This window comes from Pezoporus occidentalis, unplaced genomic scaffold (assembly GCF_034315485.1).
Source record: "Pezoporus occidentalis ecotype Australia unplaced genomic scaffold, CSIRO_AGI_Poc_V1 ctg167, whole genome shotgun sequence".
Lineage (NCBI taxonomy): Eukaryota > Metazoa > Chordata > Aves > Psittaciformes > Psittacidae > Pezoporus > Pezoporus occidentalis.
In genome coordinates this window covers 267324-287258 of record NW_026913499.1, presented here as the reverse complement: position 1 = coordinate 287258, position 19935 = coordinate 267324, and the positions used below count along the sequence as shown (strand labels likewise).

The following is a 19935-nucleotide window of genomic DNA, read 5'->3' as shown; positions in this document are numbered from 1 at the left end:
CTCTCAGGCTTGTGACAACATTTAAACCTGGGTTAATTTAGGTGTTATTTCAAAACTGCAGCCAGCGTTTTATTCTCTTGGTTTGTGTGCTGTGCTGAACCAGAGCTTGTCATTTTATGTCATGATCTGCTTAATTCTTTGTCTAGTAGTGGTAGGAATGCTATTGGAAAAATGGCTTTTTGCTTAAACAAAGATGGGGGTGGCAATCCTAAAGGGTGGGTTTTTTAAAAATGAATTTTTTGCTTTTGTGTGCATACATTATTAATTCCTTTTCCCCATTGATTAGCACTCGTATTTCATTACTCCTGATATAACTGGATTGCCAACAATCCCTGAAAGCGTAAGTATGCAGTTTCTTATTTATTTAGAAGTATCAACCTAATTCTGTGGGTAGGGCTGAACTCAGCTTTTTTTATTTTTATCAATAAGAGATTTTTTTTATCCATGGCTGTTTTTAGAGTGTGATTGATGTCTATTATTACAACCTTTAGCTTGTAGTTACTGTTGCATTCATCATTAACCTGTTTTAAAGCATTAACAGGGCATTTTTGCCCACTGCTGCAGCCACCCTTTGTTCATAATTACTTGGCTTGTTTGCATTTATTGAGATTATTTATGTAAAATATATTCTACTTCTGCACCTCGTGTTATTTGAATACCTGCCCTATAAACGCTGCATTGCTAAGCTGCAAATTCAGCTATCAAGATATGCAGTTATTTTTTTGTGCAAGAAGGCATTGTTTCAGGCTTTCTGAAAACATATCATACCTGCTTACATTTGGATGGTAACCATGCACCAGCAATGCTGGTGGTGGTTATTATTATTTTTTTATCCAGACATGCATTCTATAGATGCTACATCCTTGATGGTGCTGGGGGTAGGTTGCAAACATGTAATCTCAGATCACATTCTCTATGATGTGTTTATCTGGATAACAACTAATAAGGAGCTTCGAAACTTTCTGCTTTCCACTCTTGCATCTGGACTTGAATATGGATGTATGAATATATAGATGTGCATTTTTACACTTTCAAATAACAACTTCCTTATGAAAGTTGAGCTGTTTTGGGGGTTCACCCCAGTACAAAATCACTCAGCACTGCAGAACTCGTTCTTGGTAGATGTGGTGTTAGTGCTGGAGGTGTGATGGAAGTGTGCTCACAGCCTCTGTGTTGGTGCAGCAGCGGGGCATGGTGGGGAAGAGGTCCCAGCCATCCACTCCCTGCCTCCATGCTGCAGGTGAGAAGGGAGGTTGTGTCTCTCAGCATCTCAGCTGGACAGTGGCCCCTGCAGTGCAGGGTGGGATGGGCAAGGGAAGAGAGAAGGGGAAGGAAACAGAGCCCAGGAAACCTGGGCTGGTAAGAATTGGTAGGGTGCTTATAGCAGAGGGAAGGTCTCTGGGTGCATCTGTGATGGTGGAAAGGATTCTGCACAAGGTGCAGCCCTTGTTGTAATCCAGAGCTATGCAAAGTTACTGGGTAGAGGAGTAAAAGAGAGAATTGTTGCTACAAGGCCTCTTTGGGCAGGACAGACCCTAGTTTTTAAATGGTTGGTTGGGGCTTTGAGCAGCCTGGTCAATGAAAGGTGTCCCTACCCATGACGGGGGTTGGAACCAGATGATCTTTAAGGTCCTTCCAAACCTAAACCATTCTATGATTCTATGATCTGTTTCATTTTATGGGCTGAATTCCTTATTTTAAAGAATTTTCTGTTCTAGCTTACTAGTTGGGATTCTAGTAAAGCATAGCTTTTGGAGGTTCAAAGTTGTGTTACGCGTTCAACTTGAAGAAAATGTGGGAAAGCACATTAGCTTCTGACTGATGGAGATCTTGTGGTAGTAGCACTTTGGATTTATTCTGTGGGAGAAAGGAAAAGTAATTTTGAAGGTGCCTTTCTATAATTCTGAGTCAAGATAATGTGGTACTAATGGAGAGTTAGAACATGCAGGGAGTGAAGACAGAAGGTAATTACAGTAAATTAGCAATAAAATGAGTTTCCTTATTCTTTGCTCCAAGATCACCATGTTTCAGGGGCAGTAACTTTTCAGGTGTAATACAGAATAACTGTAACTGTCTCCCAAAGATCCACTGGTCTGTGCAAGATTGCAGACTTTTTACGACAGCTTTTGCAAAGCAGGATCAGCTTACCATTATCAGCTGTAGTGTTAGAAGGTATCTGAGGCAAATTGGACTCAAATTATCAAGGTGGATTGGCCAGTTAAACAACCAGTTAAAAGCAGCACACGAAAGATCAAAGTTTCAGTCTCATTGGAGTGTTTGTATCCTTAAAGCTCTTGTTTTCATATCTTCTGAAACTTTATGCAGCATGGACTGGGCCTTTGAATTAATAATACATTTCTGAATTTACATGAAACTGGATCGTCCATTGGATCTTCTTTTGTCTTTTCAGTATATTTTTAAATTTAATATCTTAATATATCCAAAAAGGAGGTCAACCTTCTGATAATCATCCAAGCTAACAGTTCATATAGTGGAGTCTGTAAGGAGATAAACCAGCAGGCGGTGATAGGTAGCTCTGCCCCATGCTGCGCTCCCTGATAGTGGAGGGCTGTGAGCTGGAGAGCCTGTAGCCGGCAGCTATGTCCTTGCCCCGATAGGAGAGGTGCCGACAGTCAGCAGGGTCACCCGGCCCTAAAGCCTTTACCACTTGTCTTGCCCTCACTGTTGGTTTCAGGGTTGCATTGCCTTGCAGCCAGCTGTTGGCCACATCCAGAATAGACTAACAGTTCCAGTGTTCTGATTGCTATCCTTGGGTTGGAGCACAGTTAGTAGACCTCCTACATTAATATTCAGTAATATGTTTTTCCTGAGATGCATAAGAGTTCTGGTTGCAGATATAATAATGAATGTGTGAAATTGAATGCTCTGTATATTATGAGGTGTATTAGTATATTTTCATATGTATTGTCTGGCATTTCCAAAAATTTGCTGTTGTCCCAGGCATTTTTGCTGGTAGCCATTTTAGCTTATTCAGAAGCTTATTGTATGTCTCTGCACTGTGCCATGCAGAAATACTCTTAAATTCAGTTTAAGAGATCTTTCTTTAAGTACTCTTAAGCTTAAGAGATCTTTTCCCCCACCCTCTTTCTCTTCCCCCCCCATTTTGAGTTGTCTAAACTATGAATAAAAGGTGCTGGTGAGTTTGCTTTTCATTCAACCCCACAGTGTATATGGCAGTGGGGTTCTTTTTAGGGGTGAAAAGTGTGTCTGTGGGACCGACCCAGTACCTTCTACCAGCGCAGCTAGACATTTGATGTCTGGTACATACAGCTCAAGTGAAAACTTGGTGTTTTTCAGCCAGCTGTTTTGCTGTACTTGAAGTAGAATAAAATGTGTTGACTTTGAAAGAGCCTGGCAAAATAGCAGTTTTATTGTTGTAGCTATGACAGAACAGTTATTGCAGTGGTGGAAGATCTGTTTTTGGGTTGGGAGTAATGGTTACTTTAATTAGCATATGGTGCTACGGGTATGATGCCAAATGTCATATTTTTCAAAAGTTTTTGGGGAAAAAAAAGGGAGGGACAAGTCTAAATTCACAAACATAACTGAATGAGCAAAATATGAATAACTTACACCAAATTAGATTTTCATTGGCTTTAAAACTTAAATCCCTCTACATCAAAATTTGTTTGCTTTAAGAATAATTCTTTCATGATTTGGGTGGGTTTTTTCCCCACCTACTAATTGGACAGATTTATTTATTTTTAAGTAATATATTTATTTTTTTTTAAGTAATATATTTAATGTTCCACTTAGCTACTGTTGTTGCTGTATTGTTAACATCTTATTTATTTAAACAGAGAAACCTCACTGAATATTTTGTTGCTGTGGATGTGAACAACATGCTGCAACTTTATGCCAGTATGTTGCATGAGAGACGAATCATTATTACCTCTAGCAAACTAAGCACTGTAAGTACTTCACACATCTCCTTTTAAGTGGAATATATTGAACATTTCACAAAATGACCTACAGACCTTTGTGGTTTTAGATATGTTCCATGTGTACTTATAAGACAATATCTACATACTCTTCTGATATATGGTTTTAGTCTGGCTCTTGAAGTACAAAAGTCTGATTTATGTAAGAACTACTCAGATACATTAAGTCAGGTTAATTATTTTTCTTATCAGGAGATGAGAGTTCTTTAACTCTCCTGAGTTCATTTCTGTGCCTCCTAACCTAAAAAGAATTCTTAAGGGCTATTATAAGATCTTTATTATTCACTTGTGGCTTATGCCATTGGAGCTACTTGAAAGGAATCAAGGGTCCATAATAATAGCAGCTTTCTTAACCTGGTAATAGATAGATTCATCTTTCTTAGAGTGGTTTGGGAGTGCATACTGTAATATCTCTGATTTGGAGCAGCTCTTCAGACTGATAATAATGTACAACTCAAAATAGCATTTTTTTATTAAAGGTTTTTAGGCTAAATTAATTTTTTTTTCCTGCTTTATGCCTGCATAGACTACTTAATAAAAGAATGTTGAGTTTCATTTTGGAAGTATGCCTAAATATTCAGATATTATTTTGTTTTAGTCTTCACAGAATCTTACTGTTTTTTTTAAATATTCTCTATTTTGAAAATATTCCCAAGATTAATTTTGCATTACTATAAGACTGTCACTTTATAAAGAGCTTTCACATAGAATATATTTTTTATGCAGAATCTTTAGCTTGTTAAGCGCAGTCATTAAAAATACCTTTATTTTTTTTGAACACTACTGCATAAAATAATTTTGTTTAATATGTTTTCTGTGGTGGAAAATCAACATTATGTTCCTGAACACTGTTACTTGTACTACCAAATAAATGAACAGCTGTTTTCAACCCATTGGATATAGTATTGAAAGTTAATATTTTTCAAAGACTTGCAGGTGCAATACATACATGAACATGCAGGGAGCGAGACACTTCAGGTACTAAATAGTGGATAAACCACCTTTAAATTCTTTTAAGTCAAAGGTAAATTGAAGATGAAGAAGACTCAGAATAGCCTTACAGGGCTGACAGGTTTTACAGTTCTTGGTGGTAATAACCATAACTGCCTTACTATTTTCCTTTTTGGGGAGTAAAAGAAATATGGGGTCATATAAGCAGAGGTCACGTGAGCAACTGTAAACCAGAAAAATAGTGAATGAATGATCTTCAAATTACCAGTCTTTGAAATATTATTTTAACCACCAAAGATTTTATTTTATCTTGGGAAAATGCCTGTATTTTACCTGCACCTCCCCCAACCCTGAAATAGCTGGGGGAAGAACTGAGTGTTGCAACCTGGCCCTAGTCTTTTACTGCTTTAGTAGAGTGGCGATAGGAATCACAATGGCAGCTCTGTGCCTGTGGAAGATTTATTCTGCAGGTGGGTAGGAGTGTGTCTGCGTAACATGATTTGGAAATGTACTCTTGGGCTGCATGTAGATCCTCTTAAGACCTGTTTCTGTTAGGCTGGACATCTTAGCTCTCAGTTGCTATTATATGATGAGAAGAGGCGGTATCAGGATCATACTGCACTGATCCAGACTGCCTTATTTCTTTGTTCGCATTCCAAACGCTGTGGAAGTCATTACAGAGCAATAAATATAGTATGCCTGTTGTGAGAAGCTTTAACTTTGTTCAGAATTCAGCTGTTTATTTCAAACTTTTAATGAAGTAGTAGTTATTTTGATGGTGTTTTCACTTGAAAATTTATATTGAAAATTTACATTCAATGATAGGTAACAATAGCAAACATTAGTAATGGCATTTGGATGTCCTGAAGAATGTCTCAAGTTGTGAATGTAAATTGTAGATTGCAGGTCAAGTCCAAGAAGAGGCAGCATATCAATTTCACTTCTGATTATTTCTTCAGTCTACTAGTGTTACTTAAGTCATAGCTAAATGAAATTACTGCCACATCATGTCTGATCCACATTTGATATAGGACTGGGTTAATTTTCACTTGCACTAGTGCATTCTGATAAAAGAGAAAAATAGACTTGGCTTATCAGGAACTTCAGGGACAGCTGCTACCTGCTAATCTCTTTCATAAACAGAACAGGACTGATGCGATGAGGTTTGCTTCTTTACAAGGCAGTGTAGTTTTTAAAGTAAATTAAACACTTCTCAGTACCTCCTGTAAGAATTTAATTGGCTTGCCAAGAATGATTAAATGTTTTTGGCATAAGATATTGCTTCATTAAAATGTTGGATCGCTTAATATAATACAAATAAGCAAATGGAGTGTATTTGGACATTAGCATTTGCTAGCATTGTGCTTACTGCTGTGTACAAAACACAGCAGACTGGTACTTTTTGTTGCAAAGGTCATGTTTTAATATTCCTAAATTACAGCTTGATACCTGAAAAGATTATTTGTTCAAAAATAGTGCTTTCAAGTGCAACTTTCTGTTAAGGGAGTTGTTCCTTATCTTTGGGGTTAACTGAATATCAAGTGTGTATGTCAGTTCATGAAGACTGGGTTGTGATGTCACCTTCAAGTTATCAGCTCTGTCTCGGTTCACTATCTCAGGGCAGTGACTGATAACAAAAGGCATAATTCAAGGCCTGGCTCACTTTCTCCTCACCCTTCTTGTGGGGGGTCAGGAAAGGATAACTACACTTGCTTATGTACAGGAATTCTTTGTCTAGCATTTTTGCCCTCTAAATTTCATGCTTTCATTGTACTCAAGGTTTACATTGGAAGAAAAAAGAGGAAGAGGAAAGAGGGTTGCCTATTTTAAGCCATTGAATAGAATTTTTTAATTAGGGGAAAAAAAAAGGGGTGTGTTTCAATTGTCAGTTTATTTTATTTCGGGCAAGCAGAACTTGTTTTATATTAATCTTCTGATTTTTACAATTATTAGGTGTTCTTTACATCTTTCTTTAAATTGATTTGCTGTGGTTTTACCCCCTTTAAAAGCTCCTTTGGTGGAGATCTTTGTCTGTTTGCCCTACCAATTACTATGAAGATGTAAGTGGAAACTTCCCACCACTTCTTTCTGTCATAGCTTCTGGGTCATTATTTCCCCTAACTGTTGATTCTTTTATTAGCTTGACTTTCCAACCACTTTAATAATGTGATTATCAACAACCTCACAGCTTGCTTCAGTCTTAGTGTTAGAGTGAGATGGATTCAGCTAGCCTGAAGGATTATGCTCTGTAAGATGTTTGTAGCAAAAATTACCATTTCTGGCTTTTGAACAGTAAACTGTGAAAGAGAAACAAATTATATGGCTTTGGATTAAGTGAAAGGATGAATGAAACAAAGGAATTGATCTATTCACAGAGGTGGCCGTTAGTTGTTTCACTTTAGCTGTAAAAGGAAGACCTTTCCGAAATGTCGTTCTGTATGTTCTTGCACAGCACTGTTTCCTCACACGTTGCTGCATCTGCATGTATTATTATTAGTTGCATAGAGCTGTATGAGTTTCAGTACAAATAATTTTTTTAATTCAGTCTTACTATAAATTATTGAAGTGCTGGGGATGGCTTTTCCAGGAAGGCTGAACTACGGCGTTGATTTTATGCATGCTGGAGGCAGGCCCTAGATGTTTTAGCCCCAAGTGCACCTGCTGTGGTAGTCTACCAGAACATCATATCACACTCTCACGTATCCAAAGCAAAGGAATAAATCATGATTGTACAACAATGCATCAGTTGACTTATTGCTGTTTTGTGACCGGAGGTAGGAAGGATTGCTGTTTAAAGCCATGTCATCGGTTCTCAAGTCACTCAAGCATGAAAGCTTGTCATATGCCTCTGTAATTGTACCTCACCAGTCTTTCCCTAACTAGTCAGCTGGGGCTGTGCGTTTTGTCTCAAACACCCGGCTGGCCAGTGTCTGACAGGAGCTTTCTCATCATCCTGTCAGCAATATGCTAACTAGAGTGTATCTTCTGTGGCCTACACTGGCAGGTGAAAAGGATGCTACACTTTAAAGCAAATGCCTAAACATTACCTCCATTTTGACCAGTATTTGTTTCAGGTAGTATAAGTCTGATGTGTCTGAGAGCATGGTGGTTACAAAGTTCTGCTTTGTAGTGGCTGTAGGCTTCTCTGGTGATCCCTCTGAAACCAAACATGTATGTCAATAAACAATACAGATTTTTTTATTTTCTTTTTTGTGGTGAAGAAGCGCTGAATATAAGTTTACACACAAACATACATTTGTGAAGTTACTTTTAATGTTGCTTATATGAACAGAGAGCTTTCTGCAGTTGCAGTAGTGAGGTGGACTGAGTGGTGGCTTTATGTTCCTTGCTGTGTTAGTCTTCAGGTATGGTCATGCTATTCATGGTTGCTGAGGCACTGGGAAGATGTGGAGGTTCCTTGGAGAATGTAATACCAGCCACTAGAGAAAGCAAAACACCTCTCACTCCAAACATCTTGTCCTTATGGATCTTTTCACTCGTCCTGCAACTCACCCTAAATCTGAGATTAAGTTTAATCTAAAATCCGTATGTCCCAAAGGAGTGAAATTGACAACTGAATCAGAAAACAACTGTGATGGTTATCTGTTTCTCACTTCACTTAAATCTCTTTGTGGCTTACATGTTGGAGATTCATGGATATGATTAAAAAACTGCCAAACAGCACTTTATGGCTGGGTGAGGTCACTGGGGTGTGGTTTTGGGAGCACACTGTGCATGTTAGTGTGGAGCTTGAAAAGACAATAGCTCCTTTTTTGTATTTTTGTTTCTAAGTTCAAAGCTGGCTATTTATGGAGCCTCTTCTCTGGTGCACACTAAAGATCCAAGACAGTGGAACAGTTGGCTCCATACAGGCCTTCCATGTTGGAGAAAGCAGTAGCACTGGGAGCTGTCATACATCTTAGTCATGTGCTCACATTGCCTTATGTTAGGGTGATGCTCCTAATTGTGATTAAACAAACTAAAGCATCTAATTTATTTTAATTGTGCACTGTAGTGCTGTCACAGTTTTATCTAAAAATGTGTTTATGATGTGTATGGCCGATCCATGGTAAATAATACTGTTCTAATAATGAAAAGATATAGATTTAAAATTTAATTTATGTCTCTAATTCCTGCAATGTAGTACATAGCGGGCAGAAATGTGCAAGGGCTAAATTTAGTTCTTGGGAAACAAGAAATAGATGGGAATTTATTATTAACTTGCAAGGCAGAACAGATATTCCACTGATACTCACTGAGCTCCCAGAAGCATAATTAGAAGTCATTTTGGAATATTAGGTCAATTAGACCATTTGGTCTGGGAGTAGATGAGGAGTGTGGTGTTTAATAACTTATTTAGATTTTAATAGTTCAGGTGTAAGCAGTCTGAGATAAACTGGGGAGAGGTGGGTGTTGTGGGTGCGTTTATGATCCCCTTGGGACCCTGTAAGGAGCGTACTTCTGGCAATGAAACTATGTGATGTCAATATAGAATCAAAATGTGGTTAGGATATACAGCCAGACTTGGAAGGCTCTCCCATCTTCGAGTTTGCAATAGTTTTCTCATTGCCACGGCATAACGTTAGGAGAGGTAATTGTGAAAGAATTTGTGAAAAGAAATTGAAATGTGTAGTCAACAAATAATTAAATTTTTTCTTTTAATAAGGGGGCAACAATAAAAAGTAACAGATTGTTGTTAACTGCCACCTATGTAAACCAAGAACATCTGTTTCATTGGGGTTTATTAAAAGAATAGAATAAAATGCCAACCCCCCAAGACACACAAACACACGCACACAAAAAAAAACCCTCAACCCCCCCCCCCCCCCCAAAAAAAACAGACCACACCATAAAAGCACATAGACAGAAAGACAGTCCTAAAAAAAAAATCATTTCAGAGTTACATTTGTGACTTCTTAGCACTTCCATGAAAAATCAAAGATTATCATAATCTGGGCCAAAAGTTTTTTCTTTTTCCAATTCATATAAACTTTGGCAATTCAGTAGAATCTGCCAGAACAAAATGCTGTACAGAGCCAGTGCAGGTGCTGCTGGGTGCATGTGCAGTCTAAGAGAAGCCTATCAGTACTGAGTCCTGGTGGTTGGACTGTATGAGAACTGAAAGAGTCTGTATTCTGTCGACCAGAACTGTCTCACCCCCTAAAAAAAAATACCACTGAAGTCATTGATGGTCATGTGGAGCATCAGATGTGAAGACGAGTTGTTGAAGGGTGTGTGAGTGTAATATCGTCTCTCTGTTCTAGTGTACCATTATGTCAAGATTTCCCCTTTTTCACGGCCACTGCTGCTTTATCACTTTTTTTTTTTCCAAAACTCAATGGTTATGTCTACTCTTGCTCACAGTAAATAAGTTGTCTGTCAACTATTCATAAGGAAGTCGTTCCCTGCTGCTTCTTAATTAGTGTATGGCAGAAGAGCATACCATGGAGTTGCTCTGGGGGAGAAAAGATTAATAAAAATTATTTTCCTGGACATTTTCCTTTCAGAATTGAGAACCATTTATAGAACTCCTTTGTTTTTTGGGAAGCTAGCTCTTCCTGCATGGAGACAGGTCATAAAATAAAGGAGGGAGGAAAGGGTGAGTCAGGAGGTAGTCAAGAAAAGGGACAAAAAGATGTGCATGTTTGTGTTCTGCGTTTTTGTGAGAGGAGATAAAGAAGTTGGGAAGTGAATGTCAAAATGAGAATGAACAAATTATCAAGAATGTGCAGAGACAAAATGAAGGAATATGGGGAAACAAATTATTGAACAGATCATGTAAAGAAGCATAGTTAGTTTATTGTAGAATAAACCAATATCAGAAGTGACATGTCCTTGGTATAGGTACAGTATGCAAGTGGTATTCCTTGTTGAGTGCTCACCTGTCCGCTACCACTTCAATTGTATTTTCTGCTCAGCTTCCACTCTTGGGAAACATGTCACTTCCAGAGCCATAGGCAAGGAACAAACAGTGTCTGCAGTCTTTTCCCTTCCAAGCTAATGCACAAGAATGGAGCCATAATGATGCTTTGTGAATCAAGAATTGCAAGAAAAGAATGAAACTGATTGCATATGAAGTGCTGTCATATTCATGAATAACACTTTTATCCTTCCTTCCCCCCCCCCGAGATAATGATAAAAGGAAGTGGATAATACTGAAAAAAACACCCCCCAAAACAAACACAGGAGACAATAAGTTTTTTTTATATTAGTGTTTTCTTTTTCACATTTAATTTTCACAGTGGCAAAAGTGGAAATTTTCATTTGAAGACTAGAAATACATTTCCCTTCTCCTGCCTGCCTCCTGTGAGAGAGGAGAGCTGGGGGTCACATTTCACCAACAGGAGGAAAATGCATTATGGCTCATTTAAGGTCCTCTCTCTTTTTCTTCTTAAAGATTATGGGGATGGCAGATGGGAAACAATTAGCCAGGAGCTAAATTAAAGAAATGCATGAGAAATGGCTTTGTATATCATGGCTTGAACAGTATATTCTGTTACCTTTTGTTTTCATTAGTGACTTCTGACTTCTCACCAATACCAGCAGGATGGACTAAGCTTGTGATTCAGGTCCACATTCTTTAGAGCTGGGAAGGGATTTACGCTCTGTTGTAATCTAGTGAAAGCAAAGGCTCCCTTCCCACTTCTACTGCCCAACAGCTTCCCCCACCTAGTCAAGAAATGCACGGGAAGGTAGGTCTTGGTAGCTGTTAAGTATCTGTCACAGGTTTGGTGCCTGATCTCATTCCTGATCAAATGGGATTTAGATATGGATGCAACTCTAACAAAGCTTGTAGTCTTAGGAGATGTAATAATGTAGAGGAGGGGATTCCTTTCACCTGTACATCTGTTACCCTGTCAGGAAGCAGGTAATGGTTTCTCTATAGTTCTTGTGAACTGGGAGTTTTGGGGTAACAGCAGTAGGAGTTGGTCCAGTTTAATGGTTACTGTAAACGTGGTGGAATGGTGACCTGTCCCCTACAATTTATTGCCGTAGGTATTAATAAGTAGATAACTAAACAGAATCTTTGGCATCTTTCAACATATGTGTGGTCAAGGCAGTGGGAGGGAAACAGTTCTTTGGCCCAGTGGGGCTGTGAGGGAGGAGGGACATGGTGTTGACAAAGATTGACAGTGCTTGTGGATTTTTCAGAAAATGGTTTTATCACAGTAGTTCTTTAGCTGCTTACAGTAGCTTGTGAAAGGTTGTTTAGTATCACAGGTTAATTTCACTTCAGCATTTTGTCCAACTTCTGTTGCTGTTTTTGGCTTTCTGACAAGATTCTGCTAATCAGTTTCTGTCTTTCTAGTTTGTGTGTTGTGGTTTATACAGATCTTGCCACCTATGTTCTGCCTCTTTTTGAATAAAATAATTTATATAGATAGAAGGTTACTGCCAGGTAATTTTGGGCCAGGATATGCAGGATACAGAATAATTATTGTCCTGTTACTCATCAAAGTCATGTGAATAATAGGTATCAAATAAGCATATGTGAATCTGCAGCAAGCCTTATCAGCCAAAGTAGTATGGCTCTAGACATGTCAGTGTCTTAGCAAAATCTATAATTGGGGGAAAGAAAGAAACAAAAGGAAAGAAAAAGAGGCCATTCTGTTTGATATCCAGAATGGAAAAGTTCGTTGATGGAAGTGAGCTTTGAGGTAAGCAGATACACACACATCAGAATTACTGCATCCACATGAGGGATAGGGAGGAGCTGCACTCTTCATGTTCCCAGGAGCAGGTAAACCAGCTTTGATCAAGTCATGAACTAAAACTTTTCCTGACGGTTCATGTTCAGCAGTGCATAGATTTGGAACAACAGTCATCCCAAGGGGCTGCTTATTGCCATAAGGTGGAAAGTAACTCATCAATGTCTAAGGTTTGTGCATTATTTTGGTCTTGCAGGGGTTTGGTAGTAATTATTTTACTTTTCATAATGAATTTTGCTAACAGACTTTGTAACGTGGTCTCTCACCATTTGGGGAAACTCTGCTATTACCAGGCACATAGTTCCAGCTTTGTATTTATTTATTTATTTATTTGTTATTCTGGAGGCAAAGGTAAAGTTAATTGTCTCAGAAGCACTATGAAACTCTGGAGAAAATGCCACATACTTTCCTTGCAGGGTGCTGATAGCTTATATGGTGATGCTGGCTGCAGTGTCTTATCAGAATAGATCCGAAACAGGCTGAAACTTTCAGTTCCACTCAGTAACGTTAGTAATTCATTATTGAGAGAATGGTCAGGAAACTTCTTTTCATGTCTGATACAAAAGCTAGGGATTTCAGATTAGTCTGAGGGTTGAACATTGAAATTTTTAGTTAGAAGTTTTTTTGAGTAGGTCAATTGACCCATGTTGTTTATGTAATTTAAATTACTTAGATTTTAAAATGATAATCAGATTTATTTTTTAAATCAGAACCATTTAAATTAGAATACATTATTTGAAATAGAGAAAAACAGTCTAAAAAAGTGTTGGAAGCAGTAATATTAAAAGTTCTGTTCAATATTAAATGAGTTTCAGCAGACAAAAACTTCACTTAAAAACTGCCTGCCCATTTTATGGATAGAAACGCAACTCTGGTAGGTCTTTTCCAGTCCAGTGGACTATAGGAGGATGTGTCAATTTCATTTATTGCTTCAAAACATGGAATAAGCTATCATATTTGCAGTAATTAGGTTCTGCAGCACTGTTTGGCTATAATTTAAGAAGCTTTTAGCGAACAGCAGAGTTGAGCAATGATATATATGTATATACATAAATATATAGAAAATTTTGTTGGACAGATGCTTTCACCTTTTATATACAAGCTTATCTATAAAAGGGGATCACAGTTGATGTGTTCTCCAGCTGTTGCTGACAAAATAGGTAAGGTTGTACACAGGCTGGAATATTACTTCAATTAAGGATAACAGCTAGCTGTCTTGAAAAAGAGCCTGTTTTTCTGATCTATAACATTTATCTTTTTTACTTTATTTATTAAATTTTGATAATTTCCGTTAGAATAGGTAGCAATCAACAGACAGGCTCCATGTAAATGCTTTTTTTTCCTAAATAGCGTAAAGAATTGCTTTCTGCAAAAGATCCCACCACTTGGTCAAGCAACAGATGCTCATTTCTGCAGCTAGGAGCTTGTGCTGTGCTCTCTGCCTTACCACCTCCTCCCTCAGTGTTCTGCCGGGTCCCTGCCGGGTCTCTGTCTGGCTCCACTCCCAAGCACAGATGCTATCAGACAGCCCCAAAATCCGGTGTTGCCTTTATAGGCTCTACCTGCTCACTGACTGCTTTTCAGATCTCTTGAACTGTCTGGTTACTTAAGACACGCAGCATTATTCCTAGATTTGCAGTAGTCCCTAATCTATTTAGAAGAGTGAATCTGTCAGTTACAGGTAAGCTATTTAAATAGCTAATGCATTTGAGAAATACAGTCACTGTTGAAGCAGTAAAAAAGGCAAAAGGAGAATTTGCCAGAAAGTGTGCAATTTTTAATATGAAATCCGTAATTATCAGTATTTGCTTAAAGGCAGAGTTGGCACAGTATTAAAATGTCACACAGTTTGAAGAGCGGCAGAATCCCATATCTGCTTGTATTACAGGCTGTATACAACAGGAAACTATAAAACATGTTCATGCCATACTAAAATGTTTGGAAACCTATTGCAGCAGCGTAGATGGAAATGTTTAATTAAGATGTTATTAAATAGAAAAGTGAGGAACAGTACAACAAAAACTTGGTGTGTAAGTAATCAAATCTTTACCTTTCCTGCTAGAAATGCTAAAATTCAGTAGATGTTTTTAAATGATAAATGTTAAATAGATGCTAGTCTGGGTGCCACATTAAAATATAGATTGTGAAACAGGAGAGTTAATAAAACTTCAAGTATTTTTTAAGGAATTATCCATTTCCCCTGTTAAAGTGATAACTAAAATATAACACACACATGCATAAAATCGGAAATATTTCTTCATGCAAATAGTATAATGATCTTGATTCATAATTTAAGAATGCCGATTAAGAGGAAGAGGGAGGAGGAGGCAACTGTATGCATTGGGGGATATCTGTGATAATGTATGGTCAGCTTTATTTCAGTCTGTGATTGAAATACACGAAATGCTAATTTTTATACAGATAGATGCAGCTTGAAATTTATATACAATGCACAATGGTATGCGAAGATACTAATTAGTAATTCCATATCTATTTTGAGTAAAAGAGAAAAAAAGATGATGCTGAGCTTGACTGTGCCACAGTAGTGTTAGATAATATGGAAATAAAACTCATAAATCGCACAGTGTAGAAGGGGGATAAGATACTCATTTATTTCTTCCCTCCAAACAATTAATTCTTAGTAACAAAACAGCCATTATTATAAGTCTAAAATGAGAGTCATTGTGGGGGTTTAATGTAAAAGTAAGAAATGAGATGTTAATTTGAAACAAAGAGTTTAAATACAGAATTATGATATACTTGGCTTAGTGTAGCTGTCAGGCTTGGGCAGTTCGCTGGTCAATAGTGACATTCTGTGTGTCAGTGAACAGAGTCTCCTGATACCTTAACCTGCAGTTCACACATTACTGGAGCTCCAACTGTCGAACATTCAAGTCCCTTGGTACTACTGCAGCTTCCAGACTCTCCTGACTGGCTCATGTTTCATTCTTTGGCAATTTGCCCTAATTATATCCCTCAGGAGCTTTCAGACCCTCTTCTTTTCCATATTTAATCGTGTTATATTAATCTGAGTGCTGAGCAAACTATGCTGCACAAATTGTGATTGTCTGAGATTTTTGCTGCAATGGTCTTACAATTACTTTTCTTCATTTTTAGTGTAAAAATACATGTACGAAATGGCAGTATAAATTTTATTTACAAGTCTAAATGTCCAAGACAGCCAGGGAATGAAAGCTTTAACTGCTGCTCTGTTCCACAAAGAGGTTTTCTTTTTTTCCCTATAGAATCCATAATGTTTTAGCATTTGCTGTATGGACATGATTTACGTTTCATTTTTAGCTCTTCATGTTGTTACTATGAAAGTACAAGTGTAATAAACACTGCTATTATCAACTTAACCTCAGACAGTAATTTTGTTGTGATATAAAACATCAGGACAATATTGTCTTTTTCCATAAACTTGGTGACTTCTACATGGGGCATTCCCTTTTAGATTGTTTTTTATTTTTCTTTATTTTTATTTCTAAATGGAGTTTGTAGTGTTTTATATGCTGGGTGCAGGCTGCCTTATTTTGAACGCAGTCTTGATGTTTCCTCATTATGTTGTAACTGTGGCTGCATAATAAAATAATCTGCATGACTCCCTGATAGCAAAGTGGTATTTTATGGATCAAATGTGAATTCGTTAGGTATTGCAGATTATTTTGGTCACTTGAGGACTGAACTTGACCTCATTTCTAATCAATTCCTAGGTTTTTGTGGGGGCAATGGGTGTTTTTTTTGGTTTGCTGTTTTGTGTTAGAAAAACAGTGGTGTCCGTTTTGTATGGAAAATGGATCGTAACACCTTTCTTGGTTAAGGTGTCACTCGTTTTCTGGCAATGCTAATGCCAGCCTTGCCAGTCTCTACTTTGGGAAGGGAGTTTTGAAAAATTGTAAAAAAAAAAATAAAAATAGAATGAAGTGTTGCTTTGCTGTCACAGGGAGCACTGACTTCAGTTTATTTAAAACAGGAGTTGTTGTGCTTAGTGCTCTTCTGCAGCTTCATGCAGGTTCAGATCAATTCCAGTTGTTCCAAATAGTGGAAGTGTGAACCGAAAAGCTCTGCTGAGTCTTTCCTGCTCAGCTGAACTGAGTGCAGCTAGGGTACACGCGAATTCTGTGTGTTCTTGGCAGTACCTGCATCTGACCATGATGAGCGTCAAGTAGTGAATGTTTACTTTCCTTTGTTAGAGGAAATAGCTGAGCAGGTCTACCTTTTAATTCACTTGTTAGCCTGACTTCTTGCAAATGTTGTATGTGTGTATCCGAGTTCTTCATCAGTGCATTTTGGCACTTACAAGTAATTTAAAGAGTGCTGTAATAGGTTGTTGGGAGAGGTTAAGATTCTTGCATGTCTGAAAATTAATTTAAGATATTGTATTTTCTTTTTATTCATATTTTTTGTTGCGAATTCTGTGTGTGTGTTTTTATTTTTAGTTAACTGCTTGTGTTCATGCGTCAGCTGCATTGTTGTATCCAATGTATTGGCAACACATTTACATCCCAGTGCTTCCTCCACATCTTCTGGACTACTGCTGGTAAGACAGCTAACCTGTTACCCTCATTTCTGAGATTCCTTTTTTTTTGTAATTCTGAGTTACTGGTATAAAGACTAACTACGTATGTGACTGAATAGACTGAATCCAGTTTACGAAAGTACTTGAGCCAGTGCTTAAAGAACAGATATTTCAGCATGCTTTTTACATGGTGTTTTGAGTTGATACCTTGAATTACGGTGCTGATTGCTATCAATGCAGCATTTAGAATCATGTCTATAAAAACTGTTCCTGTTTTATTGTTAGAGAATGCATTCAGTAATTTAAATGTGACTGTTTTATGGTTTTCTCTTATTTGGCATTTATTTTAACTTGAGATAAATTATACTGATAGAAGTATTGAGAACAAGACCAGTTATTTGAGAATCAAGTGTTAGTAGGCATCAATGTTCCCATTAGGACTATACAGTGATTTAATATTTGTATTTTAGACTCTGCCAGGTTCAGGATCAGATCCAACACCTTCCCAAATGAGCTTAAAGTCTCCTTTTGATACTCTAGGAAATTTTCATTATAGGAATTCTGTTTCTCCTGATGTGCTTCTATTCACATTATAGACTTTGTGGTTTTGGCAAATTTTAAAGTTAAACAAGAAAAAAAAAATCACCTTTGAGTCACTTCTGGTCATTCAACGGATGGTGTTTCCGCATGCCTGTGTTTCTGGATTTCAGGCTAAGAAGACATCTACTGTCTTTTACTTGTAGTAGGGCCAATGATACCAAATAAAAGTTTCCATTATAGTACTTAAACCAGGAGTATTCATCCCTGGAGACTTTAACTAGACCCTATGGATCTGTGGTGGAAAAATGACCCATTTAAAGTCATTTTAGAGATCAGAAATTATTATTATGTGTAAAACCTGAGTCCAGATCAGATGCCTACCAACATAAGTCTTCATTTCTGTTAATGTTTTTCTTCACAGAAATAAATCATGCTTGTATGTTTGCTGGGCTGTATGTTTTTGGTAGTTTGGTAGTGTTTTTCTTGTTTGGTTGGTTGGTTTTTTTTTTTCCTGGAACCTATAAATATTGATGTGCTGTTGAACTCTACCCAGTCTATTGAACTGACTGGTTTCAGAGAAATTCTCATTATGTTTCCTTATGTCTCTTTGATTGTTCTTTTTCCTCAAGTTTACAATATTTGCTCATGGTGTATCTTCTTCTGGTGTAGTTCCTATACTTAACGTGTATATTATTTATTGTTTTTAAAAAGAAATCAAATATTCTTCTCCCACTTCTCCCTTTACTTTCAACTATAGCTAAGCCTTTCATCTTTAATGATAGTTTTCTTTTGAAGAAACTCTGTCCTAATTGTTTTTCCTCCTTGCTTTGATAAAATTCACCAAAATGGGAGTAGAGCTTCGATGTGTTTGTTTAGGGTTTGTATTGCTTGAGCTTACCACCCGAAGCTTTGTAATTTCTTCAGTGTCATCCATAAATGCTGTGTAGATCAACACCTCTATTCAAGCTGTACCCTGCAGAGTGCAACCTGAATACTGGAAGATTTTTTTATTTGCCCTCCTAAGCACAGATAATGTTTCCAGAAATAATGATGTTAGATGCTGTACACAGCTTCTTGTGATGATGATAATAGATGAGATTCTAGGTCATTGTGGCATGACCTGAGAATTTTTTTACTCATTAAAAAGAAGCATGGAGTTTCTTAAACTTGTAAAACTCATTTATATCTCTTTTTCTTTTTCACAGTAGTACAATAGAGTGGGGAAAAAAAGTTTCCCATTTTTAGAGATGTTCTAATGGAAACACAAAGTTCATGAAAGGAAATGCACAACTGATGAATTTACCACAGTAACTAGAATTCAGACCTTTTAACTCAGATTTTTCGTGCATGTACATTTCTCTGTCTGATCATGTCTGGGTTTGAATTTCTCTTTTGTGAGGCAGGTTGGAATAGTGTAGTAAAACCACATAAAATACTTAGCTTTCCTTATGTTACAGCATATTAACTGTAAATAAGTGTTTTCCTCATAGGTATGTAATATATCAAGTTAGGAAAACTTAATGAATTCATAAGGTCAAATTTTATGTTAGACCAGACCTAGTGTGCAGTCAAAGACGATTGTGTCAACCTAGAGTTAATAAAGTACTTTTCTAAATAATTTTTATATTTTCATTTTTATATCATTTTGGAGGAGCAAAGTTCTTTTATAAAAGTGCCTTTTTTTCCTTTTAGCTTAACGTGCATTTTCATACCTAGAAACTACATTGTCATTGATTCGCTTGGACTTTGTTGGGATGTCTCCCAGGAACTCTCATTTTCTTAATGTTGTTCTGAGATGGTGCTCAAATGAGTATCAGTTTGATAATTTTGTTTGTTCTAAGTGAGGAAGGCTATTTCTAAACAAAGTTTAAATACATTTAAATCTATTGCAGATCAGTAAAGCTGATCTATATTAAAAAATTGCTTGAATTCTTCCATTTGCCTTTAATCAAAATGCGTCTTAGGTTTTATCAGGCAATCTGATATACAGACTGGTTTTAGATGTAACAGATGTTCTCAAAGTAGTCCAAGCCCATGAAAACTGAGCATCGGTGTGGACTGTGACACCATCAGGATTGGCCAGGTTACGAGTACTTTCAAGGTCTTGTGTGTGAACATACTGTGTATTTATTTGCTTCAGGATGGTTCCCTCCAGCCCTACCACCCTGTAGATTATCTCAGCCTTAAATTTCATTATGAGAGCTCCAATGCGAGAATTGGAACAACTATCCAAGAAAAAAAAGAAAAAAGAGAT

At 37.3% G+C, this 19935-nt stretch overlaps 1 protein-coding gene across 3 annotated transcripts in view; it reads left to right on the top strand.

Annotated features, from left to right (window-relative positions):
• The window catches only part of DENND1B (DENN domain containing 1B), a 153929-nt gene that overhangs the window by 82607 nt on the left and 51387 nt on the right, over positions 1-19935 (top strand). For all 3 annotated transcript variants that reach the window (XM_062613427.1, XM_062613426.1, XM_062613428.1), the window contains 3 exons: positions 287-340; positions 3822-3932; positions 17062-17162. In XM_062613427.1, coding sequence (XP_062469411.1) covers positions 287-340; positions 3822-3932; positions 17062-17162 — 266 coding nt within the window. The remainder of the gene's footprint in view (positions 1-286; positions 341-3821; positions 3933-17061; positions 17163-19935) is intronic.